Here is a 14,447-nt window from a genome sequence, read left to right on the forward strand (position 1 = left end):
CATATTGGTGTTCACATAAGGTTTGTGTAATTTGATGCAGCTAACTGTGGCTAATTGACATGGTGCCGGGGCACATCTTGGTTGCATGCCAAGTTATGCATCTGATTGGAAACCAAGATGCACCCCAGCACCTCATCAATTATCCATAATTATCTACAATAAGATATGTAAACATACAAACACCAATTGAAGTCTAGCCCTATAAAAATCAAATAAGCCACAAAAACACACCTTTAAGTAGATGCATGAAGCAACACTTTTTCAGTCATTTCACCTGCTTGAAAATTAAAAACCTGTATTTTGGGAAAGAGGTGAAATTTGTTTAGGAAGAAAAAAATCTCCTTCTCCTCAGAAACAGCTGTTTTGAGGTCCATTCCAAAAGTGGGCACTCAACTAATCAAATCTAGAAATGTTTCATTGAGTAATTTGGTCATGGGAGGCATGCAGAAAAGCACTCCATGGATATGCTGAGAGCTAAGAGGACGTCTCACCAGGCTGGAGTGGGCCACAAAACCCTATAGCCTTTTTTTGTGTGGACCCCAGTCTGTTGCATCCTCCCTCTAAAGTATTTCCTTTGGCAAGGAGTGGAAGGGGTGCATATGATGCTGCAGATCACAGCCTTTAAAGTGGCAAATGCACTGGAGATTGCAGTGTTTAAAGGAACACATCTTCCACATGCAAATGAGTGTACTTAACAGCAAGCTAGCTTGTGCAAGCTACAAAAAAGAAAAAGAAAATACAACCACTTGTCCAGTGAACATTGTAGCACATACGTTTATCCAATCCTCTTCTAAACTTGTATAGGTCAGTAGCCATCACCACCTCTTATGGTGACCAGAAATTTCATCATTTAATGAGGCACTATGTGAAGAGGGAGGTGAAAGGGGAGGAGCAACGGCAGTAAGAACAGGGGAATCCTAGGTCTCTGGGAACTCCTGTGTAAACTCCCCCCCATAAGTGAAGGGGGACAATTTTTCACAGGAGAGTGGACTTGTAGCAAGTAGGGCCGGGAAACCTCTGAATTCAGACAGCAAATCTGTCTTCATGAGAGTTTCCTTCCTCAAAGCAACTGGCTCAGGAGATACCATGTCTGGTGAATCAGCTGCCTAACTTTGCCAGGAGGGGAGGTGTGTGAAGAAGATTTATGCCTCACTACATGAACAATGAGTAACTGACTTTCTATTCAGCTTCAGCAAGTACAAATCAAACTTAAGAGGCTGACTTTAAAGGAGAGAAAAATAAAAGCCACAAAGGAGCATTTGTATCTCTGAAGTATCAGCAAATATTTACTGTGTCACATCTGAGAGAAACAGAAAGATAAACTAAAAAAATAGATGGAAATCTTTTTCTCATCCCCCTGTCCTCCCTGGATGGCATAAACTATCATATCATAAAATTAGAAATTTAAGAAGACTGGGAACTCCCATCTTAAGTGATCTTGCTATGAGCTATGAACGGTGCATTATAAATTAAAACTGCTCCTGACCGAAGTTGAATTTACAACTGGATGCATTAGTGGGAGTCGGAGTCTGGGCTGACTCATTTAACATGAGGGTGAACTGATTAATGGTTTTACTGTTTTATGACTTCTGAGTGAATTGGAAGTACAGGAAAAGGGGGGGGAATAAAAAGCCAGAGTTGGTGGACTTGGGAGAAAACAGAACTCTTTTACTCTGTAGCAGAAAGTGTTATTCCACATTAAATTCATATTCAAGAAGCAGAAGGGACAGCCCTTATTTAATGTACAAGCCCATCAAAACGTACAATGGAATATCCCTTCAAGAATTACATACAGGAGTTTCAAATGAACATTGTCAGTCAAGGATCACCTGAATACCCAGACCCTTGAAATTAAGAAGATGATTACAGGATATAAAGTGGAGGGGGAGAATATGCAGATGGAAGCCCAGCCCACCAGAGCAGCGGAAGCAGCAGAAGCAGCAGAGAGAGAGAGACTTTAGAATTAAGATAAAAGGAGGTTAAAATAATGGGCCTGCATGAGAGGGAGAGTCAGGTGGATGAGCTGGGGATTTATATTAGTGAGAAGATTACTCAAAAATGTATACTTGCTTGATAGAAGAGAACTTAAAGAAGGAAAATGTGAAGGCATGAGGTTGGAAAGGGTACAAAATTCTGGCTATAATTTAGACATATATGACTGGATTCAAAAGTGGAACGATAATTACAGTTGGATTAAATCAATAAATTTGAGAGAAAATGGTTTAAAGAGGTTCTATAGATGGCATTTTAAAACTTGCAAAAAGGGTATTGGAGATTAATTCAGTTTAAAATACTGTCAGCAACTTGGAACTTTCTCTTTGTACAGGTGATAGATAAATATATATAACTTCTAAACTAGGAATGTTCTTGTTGAATATGATAACAGAAGTTGTTGATTGAAAGATACACATATACATATAGATTAATGTAGGTTAAAATATTGTCAGCAATTCTTCTGTATAGGTGGTTGATAAGTATATATAAATTAGAAATGTCCATGTTGAATACAATATTAGAAATTGTTGACTGAAAGATGTATATATATAGAGAGAGTAAACATGTGTACTATAATATTGTTATGTACAGTGGGGTCTCGACTTACGAACGGCTCGACATACGAACGTTTCAACTTACGAACTGCTCTCATAGGAATATATGGACTCGACTTACGAACTTAGATTCGAGTTACGAACTCTTTTTTTCCTTTTTTTAAAGCTAAGTCATCTTAGGTTAAAAGGAAAAAAGAAAAAAAATATCCCCCTCTAGTGGCAGAAGGCGGAATAGCAGCTTCCCATTAGTTTCTATGGACGAAAAGAGCAGATATGGATTAAATGGTTTTCAATGCATTCCTATGGGAAATGCAGATTCGACTTAAGAACTTTTCGACCTGAGAACTGCCTTCCAATACGGATTAAGTTCTTAAGTCGAGACCCCACTGTAGTTAAGATTATATATTAAGATTAATTCAAGTTAAAATACTGTTAGCAACTTTGGACTCTCTTTTGTATAGGCGGTAGATAAGTACAGATAACTTTTAAACTAGAAAGGTCCATGTTAAATACAATAACAGAAATTGCTGAGTGAAAAGTAAACATATGTGTATTATAACATAGTTATGTAGTTAAGATTACAAATTAGATAGTGTATTATGGTAATCACTTCAAATTAGAAAAGCTTTTGCTGAATTTAATACCAGAAATTTTGATCTGAATATATATGTGTATATATACATATATATATAGAGTGGAGAATATAATATGGTTTAAAGATTTTAGTAATATGGTTATGTAGTCAAGACTATATATTAGATATGATTGTATAGAAAACACCTCCCTGCGTGTATGTTTGGTATGTCCTGTATGTTTGTCTGTGATACAATTTTTAAAAAAAGAGTGTGTTTGTGTTTTGTTTGTTTTGAATCTCTCATAACTCTGAGTTTTGGAATTATTACTTAGCTAATCACTTCGTTCCTTCTAAATTAAAACCTTATGCAAATTTGGTGCAGTATGACTTAAATATAATTATTTCTGTTCTCCCCAGGGGCTGCCCATGGACTTTCATCCATTCTACAGATGCTGCTATCCTATTATGAATATCTCTCGCCTGCTGATCAGGATCTAGTATGGCAGAGCGTTGACTTTCTCATGGATCAAGAGCAGAATTGCAACTGGCCTCCAGAACTAGGAGAGATGATTGAACGGGAGAATGAACTTGTTCACTGGTGTCATGGAGCTCCAGGTTCTCATGTAGATGCTGTGAAGCAGAGTCAGAAATTCGTCATTATAATATCACACACTGTAACACCACAGCATACTATTTTGCTGAGAAAGCAGGCCAATTTTTATCTGCTCTTGCTTTGGATGTCAGGCTGCCACATTTCTACTGTATTTCTATTGCTACTGAAATCCATGCAGTGTATACCTTGGTACAACAACAGTTAAACATCCAAATGTTTAGGGCCTGTTTGTGTGATTATAAACTAGTGTTATAAGGCTTAAAGCTACTTGTTAGTCCAAGCTAGATAGACCCATTAAATGAGAGGTGGGCAAGTTGCAGCTAGCACTCCTAAATATTTTTAAAATAATAATTGTGAGCTCAACTCCATACCACTTAGGGGGCTATTTTGCAATGTTTTGAGGGGTCCCCAGGACCTTATTCCCCCCACAACACTTTTTAAATTTTTGAAAAGTATGTTTGGCCATTAGAAAACATAAAAGGGCTTCTTCAGTCTTTTTAAAAAAAGTAAATGCTAAGTAATGGGGGGGGGACACAGTGGTAATCACTAGAGGAAGGGCATGTTGAGCCAACAGTTAATGTATGTGTCATCCCTCCATGAGGTTTACTCTATTTGGAACTGACAATTGGATTTAGGCCAGGAATCCAAAGTTAATGTCAGAAGGACTTCTCTCCTGCAGAAAGTGATGCGGAGAACATGATGATTCCATGGGGATGTTAGAAAACAAAGCTCCTTGAAAGAGTTTTGTTGATTCCTGCACACCTACCTCTGCTTGTAGTTGTGTAGGTCAGAAAGCAAAACGGGTCCATGGCATAGTGTATTCAGGGGCAGCCCAAAGCATTTTGCTTCTTGAAAGAAGCAAATGACCTCTCAGGATGAGTCTCTATAGCACAAGTTGTCTTGGCACCTGTGCTAGGAAATCTCAAAGGCATCAATTCCCATGGCTAATAGTAAAAATACTGTCATGAGCACATACTGTACATATACACCTACATAATCAATGATAAATAGTTTGTTTCTCTTTCAGGACTCCCAAAATAAGCTGCCTGGGGCAACCACCTGATCCCATCCAGTGGCTGAGCTAGCTTTCATAGCAATTAATGCACACTGATACATATTCAGTTTAAAAGCAATTACTGGTTTTACAACAAATGCAGGAAACAAAACAAAAAACTAAAATAATTCTTTAGATCTCTCCTTCGACAAAGTCTCCACTGCCCCCCAATTCTGTGATATCTTTAATTAAGATATCTTCCACAGTTGTAGTTTTAGAAGAGGTAACTGTATTAGTCTGTGCTAGCATCATAGACAAAAACAAAAAGAAAAAAAAGAAAAAAGAAGAAGACAAAGACGCTGATGCACATTACAGACTAACTGCTGTACTTGGTGTGAGCTTTTATGGACAAGTCCACTTTTTCAAACTTCTATACCTGAAGAAGTGGGCTTGTCTACAAAAGCTCATGTTAAAATATAGCAATTAGTTTTCAAAGTGTCACAATGTTTTTGTCTTCTTTATCCACACACACACACCCCGGTTCATAGAATCTCATTGGAATCAGTGATTACATTACTCTTTAATTCAATCAACCGCAGGGAGATGGACTCGGCAAAGTTTGGTTAGAAGAGGTGGGATATTTGTGTGCTTATCTTGTGACAGAACGTACAGTTGTGTGCAAAATTGCTGTGGTGCACAGTGATGGGCTTGTAAAATGATTTGACTTGAACAAGATTTGAACAAACTTGTTCAAATTTAGCAACCAGCTGAGTTAAATTTTATGCCCATAATATATAGGGAGAATTATGTGATCTTACATAGGAACTGTTCCATACTTTTATTTATTTGAAGGTGTTTAAAATAACATTTTGTTGTTCTTTCCCCAGGCATTGCATACATGTTTGCAAAGGCATACCTAGTTTCCAAGAAGCCTCAGTATCTGGATAGTTGTATCCGTTGTGGAGAGCTGACTTGGGAGAAGGGACTACTGAAGAAAGGGCCTGGAATATGTCATGGTGTGGCTGGCAGTGCGTATGTGTTCCTGCTCCTCTACAGGCTAACAGGAAATTCTAAATACATGTACAGAGCACAAAGGTTAGTACTGGTGGAGGTTTGGATAACAGAGTGGTAGTAATACCTGCATAGAACATATTGCAGGAAAGTTCACACTTGCCACACATGTACAGTGGTGCCCCGCTTAACGATTACCTCACTGTATGACGAATCCGCTGTACTATGAGTTTTTTGCGATTGTAATAGAGATTGCAAAGCAATGTTTAGATAGGGAAAATTCGCTTTATGATGATCAGTTCCCTGCTTCGGGAACCGATTTTTCACTTCCCGACAATCAAAAACAGCTGATTGTTGGGTTTTCAAAATGGCCACCCACTGTTCAAAATGGCTCCCCACTGTGCTTAGGATGGATTTTTCGCATTACAGGCACCAGAAAATGGCCACCCTATGGAGGATCTTCGCTGGATGCTGAGGTATTTCGCCCATTGGAATGCATTGAGCGGTTTTCGATGCGTTTCAGTGGGCTTTTTACTTTCACTTGATGATGACTTCGTTCTACGGCGATTTTTCTGGAACAGATTATCGTCGTCAAGTGAGGCACCACTGTACACATAATGCTTCAGACTGGTGAACTTGAACAGAAACATTCAGTTCTACAGAGGCACCTGGTAAAGCATAAACCATTATTATATTCATTGTTTGGTGCATTTCCTCAATGTAAATTGTATTAGTACTGATTTTTTTCCTTCCTGATACAAAATAACTTTAGGGGAGAACAATTTTTGTCAGTTTAGGAGCAGAAGGGGAGAAGAGCAAGCTGTTTCCTAATCCTGCTTTCCCCAACCAAGTTTTTCTTCTTTTAAAAACATTTTTTTTAAAAAATGCACATTAATTGCAACAACACATTAAATATCGCATGAGGTTTGATCCCAACTCTCACCAGATGTGAGATTTTCCAGTAGTGCTGCGTTTTTTAGGTTTTTTGGATAACAAGGACAAAATGAAGAAGAAGAAGAAGAAGAAGAAGAAGAAGAAGAAGAAGAAGAAGAAGAAGAAGAAGAAGAAGAAGAAGAAGAAGAAGAAGAAGAAGAAGAAGAAGAAGAAGATACTGTAGGACTAACAGTTTTAGCAATTGAAAGACTAACAGTTTTATTTCAGTGTGAACTTTCATGGATCAAAGTCCACTTTCTTTGTCTTCTTTACAATTACAGTGGGGTCTCTCTTAAGAACTTAATCCGTATTGGAAGGTGGTTCTCAAGTTGAAAAGTTCTTATGTTGAATCTGCATTTCCCATAGGAATGCATTGAAAACCATTTAATCCGTATCTGCTCTTTTCCGTCCATAGAAACTGCAGTGGAACCTCTACTTAAGAACTTAATCCGTTTTGGAATGGTGTTCTTAAGTTGAAACGTTCTTAAGTTGAAGCAAAATTTCTCATAGGAATGGACTGAAAACCAATTAATCCGTTTTGGCTGTTTTTTTGTTATGTAGAGGTGCGTTCGTACATTGAAGCATTAGTTCCCATAGGAACTAATGCAAAGCTGGTTAATACGTACTCTACCACTAGGGGGAGAATTTTTTTTTTAACCTAAGATGACCTAAGGTTAAAAAAAGAGCAGGAAAGGTTTTTTTCCTGTTCTTATCTTGGATTTCTGTTCTCAAGTAGAAGCAAAATTTAGCAAATGGAGCTGTTCTTAAGTTGGATTGTTCTTAAGTAGGGACGTTCTTAAGTAGAGACCCCACTGTACAGAATCAGAGCATAAGTGGAGGCAAACATACACTCCTATAAAATAATAGATCCTCTATCACACAGCAGACCTCCAGAAAGAGACTTTTGTGCCTCAGAAGCAGCAACGTCCTATGGCAACTTGCAGTCTAGCAAACATAGCATAGTGTGAGTTTTCATGCAGTACAGCCCATTATGTCAGATGCATAATGGGTTGTCCAGTGTTTCAGGTACACATGGTTGGAAGTAGGACTGGATAGTCAGATGGAAATGAAATGCAAAAAATAAAAATTGTAAATGCTGATCAATCACAGAACAAACATCCTGGCATAAACACATACAGTATGGTAAGCCATAGACAGGAATTGTCTTCTGAATTTTAAGTCAGCACCTTCACTCTCTTTCTCCCTTTAATACAGTATGTCTTTCCTCCATAGCTTAAGAGAAGTTCAGTTTGCTTTAAATGGGGAAATACTTCACCTCTAGTCAACTCGTAGCTCTCTCCATGCTTCTCCTGCTATGTCTTTAGAACTGCCAATTCTCCGCTGTCCCTGCTATGGATCTCAAAGTGGTTACTGTAGGAAAGAGGAATTACAAAGGAAAACTCAAGAGGGAGACAGCAGAAATGAGTTACATAACCTAGTTCCAATGCATCTCTAAGGGTGTCAGTAGAGATCTAGGTTTCTTAGTACACTACATATATTAATAATCCTGATTTCTGTAATATATGCATATAAAATAGTTGTCTGCCTTGATAGACAGTTCTATAAACAACTCTTAGTATTCTTTTGAGAACCATGTCTACCTAGCTCAATCACTGCAGCTGGGGTCTTTAAAGGAACAGCTTGATGGTACATTTTCTATGTGAATTAACCGTCATCATTTTGTCTAATACCTGCAGTGTTACTTGGACATGACTTTTACCACCACTGAACAAATATAAGGGATATGAATTTGCTATATCTGAAGAAGTGGATTTTGATCCACAAGAACCTCTGGATAACTCAGTGGTTCACTGATAGGGGCTGGACTTGATTATTCATAGGGTTCCTTCCAACTCTGCAGTTTTAAGATGATTGATTGAAAGTAGAAATGGGCACTAATTGATTTGGCCCAAATCAACAAAATTCATTGGCACATCACCACTGGTACATGTGTTTCCTCTCCCCACCTCCCCAGTGAGAATCCCCACCCCACCCCCTTGTCTGAGTGGTTAGCTGCTGCAGGAGGCAGGGAAGGAAAGTCACTGCCCCTCTCCGGAGTGGGCAGCCACCCCAGCAGGCGGACCCAGCCCAGCACGTGGAGGCATTATGAGTGAGGCAGCCAGCTGGGGGTAAGGAGAGGAAACATGCAGCACCTGTGGTTGTCTCACCAATGAATTTCGCTGATTCAGGCTGAATTAATTCGTGCTCATCTCTAATTGAAAGCTCACAATGAAAATAACTGTTCATCTTTAAAGTGCTCCAATATTTCTCTCCTCTCCTCTCCTCTCTTTTCGTGCTAAGTTTCTGATAGGGTTGTAGGCATTCCAGAGCCAGTTATAGATGGGCACAGATAATATCACTTTTGATGATGAGAGACCGAGATATAGCTTAGCAGAGGATAGTATAAATGCATTAGAATGGGGTTCAGAAACAAGTCTCCCAAAAGGAAAAAAGACTGTTTTGCTAAGTTTTGTTCTAAACAAGGAAGTTTCAAAACCAGTTTGATAGAGCAACCGACAATAATAGATTTCTTAGTTTCTTTGCTTATTTCCTAGGTTTGCAGAGTTCTTGTTTACAGAAGAATTTAAGGCTGGTTCCAGAGCACTGGAAAGCATTTACAGTCTGTTCGAAGGCTTCTCAGGAACAGTGTGTTTCCTTGTTGATTTGCTGCAACCCAACCAGGCCGAGTTCCCTCTCTACAGTGTCTTTGTGTAAAATGGAACATGCTCCACTGCTGTGTCAGGACAACCATTCCAGAGGCATAATTTCAGTTCAATATCAAGGAAGGCTATGCTAAAATAACGCACCCATTTCAAAACTGGCATTAATCAGGGAGCCTTAATGTTGTGGGGAGGCAGGGTGGGGGTGGAGAAAAGTAGGTGCACATTTTCTCTGTACACACATATATACTGTATATTGCCAGGATTTTGGAAAAGGGGAATGTGATTTCTAATAATTGGTTGCAATTTTAAACAGGAAAGAAAAGACTCTCTTTTTCCCAAAACCAAAAGGAAAAAGTAATTTAGCTGAACCAAGAAAATATAAAATCATTATATAAAATACAAAATCATTGTCTTGTATCAATAGCATCTTTGTCTTTGAGAGAGTGAATTCACTGAAGGGACAAAAATGAACATTTGCAGGTGGGGAACAAAATATTAAGTTTATTCATTTTAAAAAGGTAAACAGACAGATAAGCGCTTTGCTAAATTATTTTGAGAGGGCAAGCAATCTAGGTGTGGAGTATGAAACAACTTTGAGACACAATGTAGAAACAAATTTCAATGGGCCTAATAAAAGGCCAAGAGCGGGTAACTTCTCAGGTCTTTGGATGCTCTGGCCTGCAATTCACATTGCTCCTTACCACTGGCCTTGTTGGCTGGAACTCATGGGAAATGTAGGCCAAAGCATCTGGCAAGCCAAAGGTTCCTCAGCTCTGTACTATTGCTATTAATGCATTTGGGGAACAACTCCTTATTAGAAGCACCTGAACCTTACAGTTTTCATTGGCATATATGCACACCATTAAAATGTGCAAAAAAGCATTGTGGTTGTCAGTATGTGAAATGGGCCTTTGTAAAGTTGCAAATAATTTCTGTGAACTCAAATCCCCTGCCCCCATTTTTTTTTATATGCCTAATGTTGTGGCGGCAGATGCTACACCATTTGTGAGTTACTTTAGAAAAAGAATTAGGTACAGTTATAGCTCCAAACTATAAAGATAAAATCACCATGTTGAATTATTTCCACAATTGGTTCATCAAAGAAGAGAACACAAAAATAACATGAGAGACCAAGGTTACTAAATGGTCCAATGAAAACATGGATAATTATATTTTTCACATTACATAAAATAATACAGAAGCATATATGCAGCAACAATACAATGCTAATAATATTAACATGTACAGTAATATTTATACTGGCTTGTCTAAAATCATACCAGAAATGTATGCTATTTGCCATTGAGGAGTAGTTAAGCCAAAACTGGAAGGCATTACAAGTAAGCATTGCTTTATACGTATAAATATAGTAAACAAACTAGTAAAAAAAATGTAGTAATTAGATGCAAACTCTTCTATTGAACAAAATAATGCTTTCAACAGTAGCAAGTAAGGAAATGTATTATTATTTTAAGTGAAATTTGTGGCTTAGTGTGAAGACTGTTTTAGTATGATTAAAATAGACCTGGATCTTTTTTTAACTCCCTCCCTGATTTCCACTCACTAGCTGAGTTGCTTTTTCCTCTCGTTTCATTTTGATCCTGAAATTAACTTCCACAGACACATCCCATAGATTCAGATTCCAACTTTCTACACTCAGGACTAGAGATGGGGGTATACCCCCCATTTCTACTCAGGACCCCTTGATGAGCTGAAAACAATCGAGCCCATCTAAAATAGGGGCAGATGGAGGTGGGTCTTTAAATAGGGGCAGAAAGAGGTAAGACATTATCTCCTATCAGTTATTGATATAGTTTTATATTGATAGGTACTCCATCTTTGGAAATGGCTCAATTTATTGCCACAGTAGCTTTCTCTATAGTCCTTAAATCACATTGACTTCTAAAATGAGGGAAGCTTTCTGCAGTCTGTAGACCCAAGCCAGATCATGCTGTTCCTGGATGGAATAGTGGTAATACATCTATTCTCATGAAATTAATGCTCAAAATAGATGTTTTGGATCCATTATAAGTGGGCAAATAAAATGTATTAAAAGTTATTATTTATATATTTTAAACTTTACTATGTAATTGTGCTGAAACATTTATTTCAGTAGAATTTCCATGGAAATACTTTCATCTGTCACTGTCTTATTTGTTCAAGATCAGAAGTTCATAATCCTGTGTTTAGTTATAGGACATGTAATTCTTGAAATTTTTAGTTTCTTCTTCAAAACAAAAAATATAGTACAATAAACAAAGTGATATCCATATACACGGGAGAACTAAAGCCAAACTCTGCATATCGCTTTCATTGCAATATTTCCCACTGCTGAGAAGAGAAGCTGTTTTCTAAATTGAAGAGCAGGGTGGTGCCTCTGCAGTAGGAAATGCTACAAATAACAACAGCTTGGTTGTTTTCTGTTGGTCAGACCGACCAATCTGGACATACTGATTGCATTCACTTATTGTTAACAAGGGGTGGTGTGATTTGTCAGTATCTGGCTTGTTGGGATGTATGGGCCTACCTCTGCTAGCAAGTTGTTGCTCATTTACCAGGCAGAAATATAGCCTGAATCCCTTGTCCATGTACCTTGGGAACAGTGTTTTGTAAGCCTGTCTGCATATGCCTATGCAATGTATACATTCAAGCCTGTACAAGCCTGTCTATTCAAACATTCAGTGCTGCTTACCTCCAAGTTGTTTAGCATTGCAACCTAAATCATAGTAACAATAGCACACCTGAAGAATTTAGGATTTCATTCTTTGTTGACAGTATTACTTTTTTCCCTATAAAATGCACCGCTTTGAAACTCTGAGAAAGACTGGGTGTTTCAATCAATCTCTATTTCAATAATTTCTTTTACTACAGTATTCACTTTGCATGAAAACTATTTTTCATAGAATGGTGGTATAATCTGATATTCCCACTTTAGAAACAAGTGGAATTCTGCCAGTATTTCTAGTGTGAGCAAGAATAAGTAAGTCGTCTCTTAGTTAAAATAGATATCCATGTACAGCTACAATTTTTTTTCAACTGTTGCAATATACTATGTATCTTGTGAATGCTTTTGCATTGATTATGAGGGGGATGGCTAAAAGTCTTCCTTATGAGCAGAACTCGTGACTCATAAAATAAATCCCAGTATTGTGTCTTCAAACTTCATTTTTATAAACCAATCTGACTGTAAGGTAGCTGCACAGTTATACACTAATAATTTTCTCATTAAATGTGTTGGTAGTATATGATTAGTGAATATTTTCCATGCAGCAGTTACTACAATTATAAAGCATACCTCCTTAAAAGGAATGAGGTGTATTGTAATTTGGCATCTGCTGACAATTGTTTTGCAATGGATTTGTGATTCTGTGATGCTTCAGAAAACTCCCCATATCACACAGAGAAATTCGTTCCCTTTTCTTCCACTGCTCTCATTTCAGAATCACCTCAAATTCTTCTGTTGCATAGGTAGGATATTAGCACCTTTGCTATCAGTCTCTTTAATGGGGAAGTTCTCTTTACTTAATGGAGTCTATTTTACTTGCTTGCTTACTTGTTTGTTTGTTTGTTTGTTTGTTTGTTTATATTCCACCCAATATGCTAAAGTCTAGAATTTCACAGTTAGAAACCACCCATTGTAGAAATATGTTACATCACAATACTTTTTCACAGAACACCTACCTAAAATGTCAGCGCAGATTGATGTGAAGGAGGATGATTTTGGTTTTTAACTCTATGTATGTTTTTCAGAAGCCCTGCCATGTACAATAGGTCTACTCTCAAAGAAGTGTGTTTAGGATTGCAGCCCAGATTAAATCCTTAAATGTGTTATGCTGCTTATATAGACAGTTCAATAGAATTTAAAGGTGTGTGATTTTCTCTTCATTGTGCTTTGTTACATAAAAGGAATTGTTGATCATATTCTATGCATAGTGTGCCTATTTGTGATGAACAGTATATGTCTTGTATACTAGAATGTGAGACATTAGATTTCATCTTAAGAGCATATTACTACTTGTGGCTGCTGAGTGACAACAGTACAGTCTCCAGATCATAGTAATTTCAACTAAATATAGTGTTGTATAGGAAAGATAGGAACATTCAGTATTATTTGTTTTAATATTATAGCTGAGTTATGGTTTTAGTAATGGATTTAAACTTTTTTGCAAACTAACTGCTTTTAACTTAAATTCAATACATGTTAGGAATATGTGGTTTTAGCTTTGCTTATGTTCCCTTTCTCCCACATATTTTTAAGTCTTATGCTATGAAAACCTGGGAAGCAACTTACCCACTTTGATGTCTTTAATGTTTGATGTTATGCCATGTCACATGCTTGACGAAGGAAGGGGAACTGACCCCCTATTTATTTCAGTACTCCTGGTCCGTATGTGAACTCTCAGTACTTGGCCAAGAACAATAATCGCCACCATTATATTCAGCTTACTGATTAGAACAGAGAAAAAAAATCTTATATAGCTAGTTCAAGGTGTATCCTGAACTAAAAAGATAAATGACAAAGGAATATGTCCAGTTAAGCAGCATCTAGTATCAACTAAGACTACTGTAAGTAGTCTTATAAATGAAGTCAAGAGTGTATGTTTAAAAGATAAAGCTGAAAGCAAGTGTGAAATCATTCTGTTGTGGATGGCACGATGTTCACACACTATCCATTTTTTTAAAAAAAACAGGTGCTTACAAAGTTTGTTTATTATGTTTTTGAATGCAAATAGCAGGTTTACCCCAATATATAGAACACAGTGTGTAGTTGTCAGCTGTCTGGCAAAAGGCAAGGGACGAACAGATCGTTAGAAGTTGTTAGCTTTCTAGGAATAAACATTTTTGTATTTTTAAAAAAGCAGAATGATTACTATCCATTCAAAAGATAATTGAAGAAATCATAGCTATGATTTCAACATTTTACATTCTGATCTTAACGATAACTAAGCCAACTAGGAAGTGTTTATGTATCCACTTCTGACTCAATCCAGTGTCAGGAAGACACTCATCTGGGATACAGTTGGTTATGTAATTAGTGTTGCATTATTATTATGTTCCATTAAGTAAGAACCATCTTAAAGTGACCCAGATAGGACTTTCAAGGAGCATG

The 14,447-nt window shown here is 37.5% G+C and overlaps 1 protein-coding gene across 2 annotated transcripts in view; it reads left to right on the forward strand.

The window, feature by feature from the left end:
- The window catches only part of LANCL3 (LanC like family member 3), a 52,507-nt gene extending 39,755 nt beyond the window's left edge, over positions 1-12,752 (forward strand). The window contains exons 3-5 of one of the 2 annotated variants that reach the window (XR_013543580.1): positions 3,541-3,925; positions 5,618-5,825; positions 9,230-12,752. Coding sequence is in view for 1 of the 2 variants with exons in the window: in XM_072994249.2 (XP_072850350.2) it covers positions 3,541-3,738; positions 5,618-5,825; positions 9,230-9,389 (566 nt within the window). In the remaining variant the exon portion in view is untranslated. The remainder of the gene's footprint in view (positions 1-3,540; positions 3,926-5,617; positions 5,826-9,229) is intronic. The other variant, XM_072994249.2, reaches the window with a different exon arrangement.
- The last annotated feature ends 1,695 nt before the right edge of the window (positions 12,753-14,447 follow it).

This window comes from Pogona vitticeps, chromosome 3 (assembly GCF_051106095.1).
Source record: "Pogona vitticeps strain Pit_001003342236 chromosome 3, PviZW2.1, whole genome shotgun sequence".
Taxonomy (NCBI): Eukaryota; Metazoa; Chordata; class Lepidosauria; order Squamata; family Agamidae; genus Pogona; species Pogona vitticeps.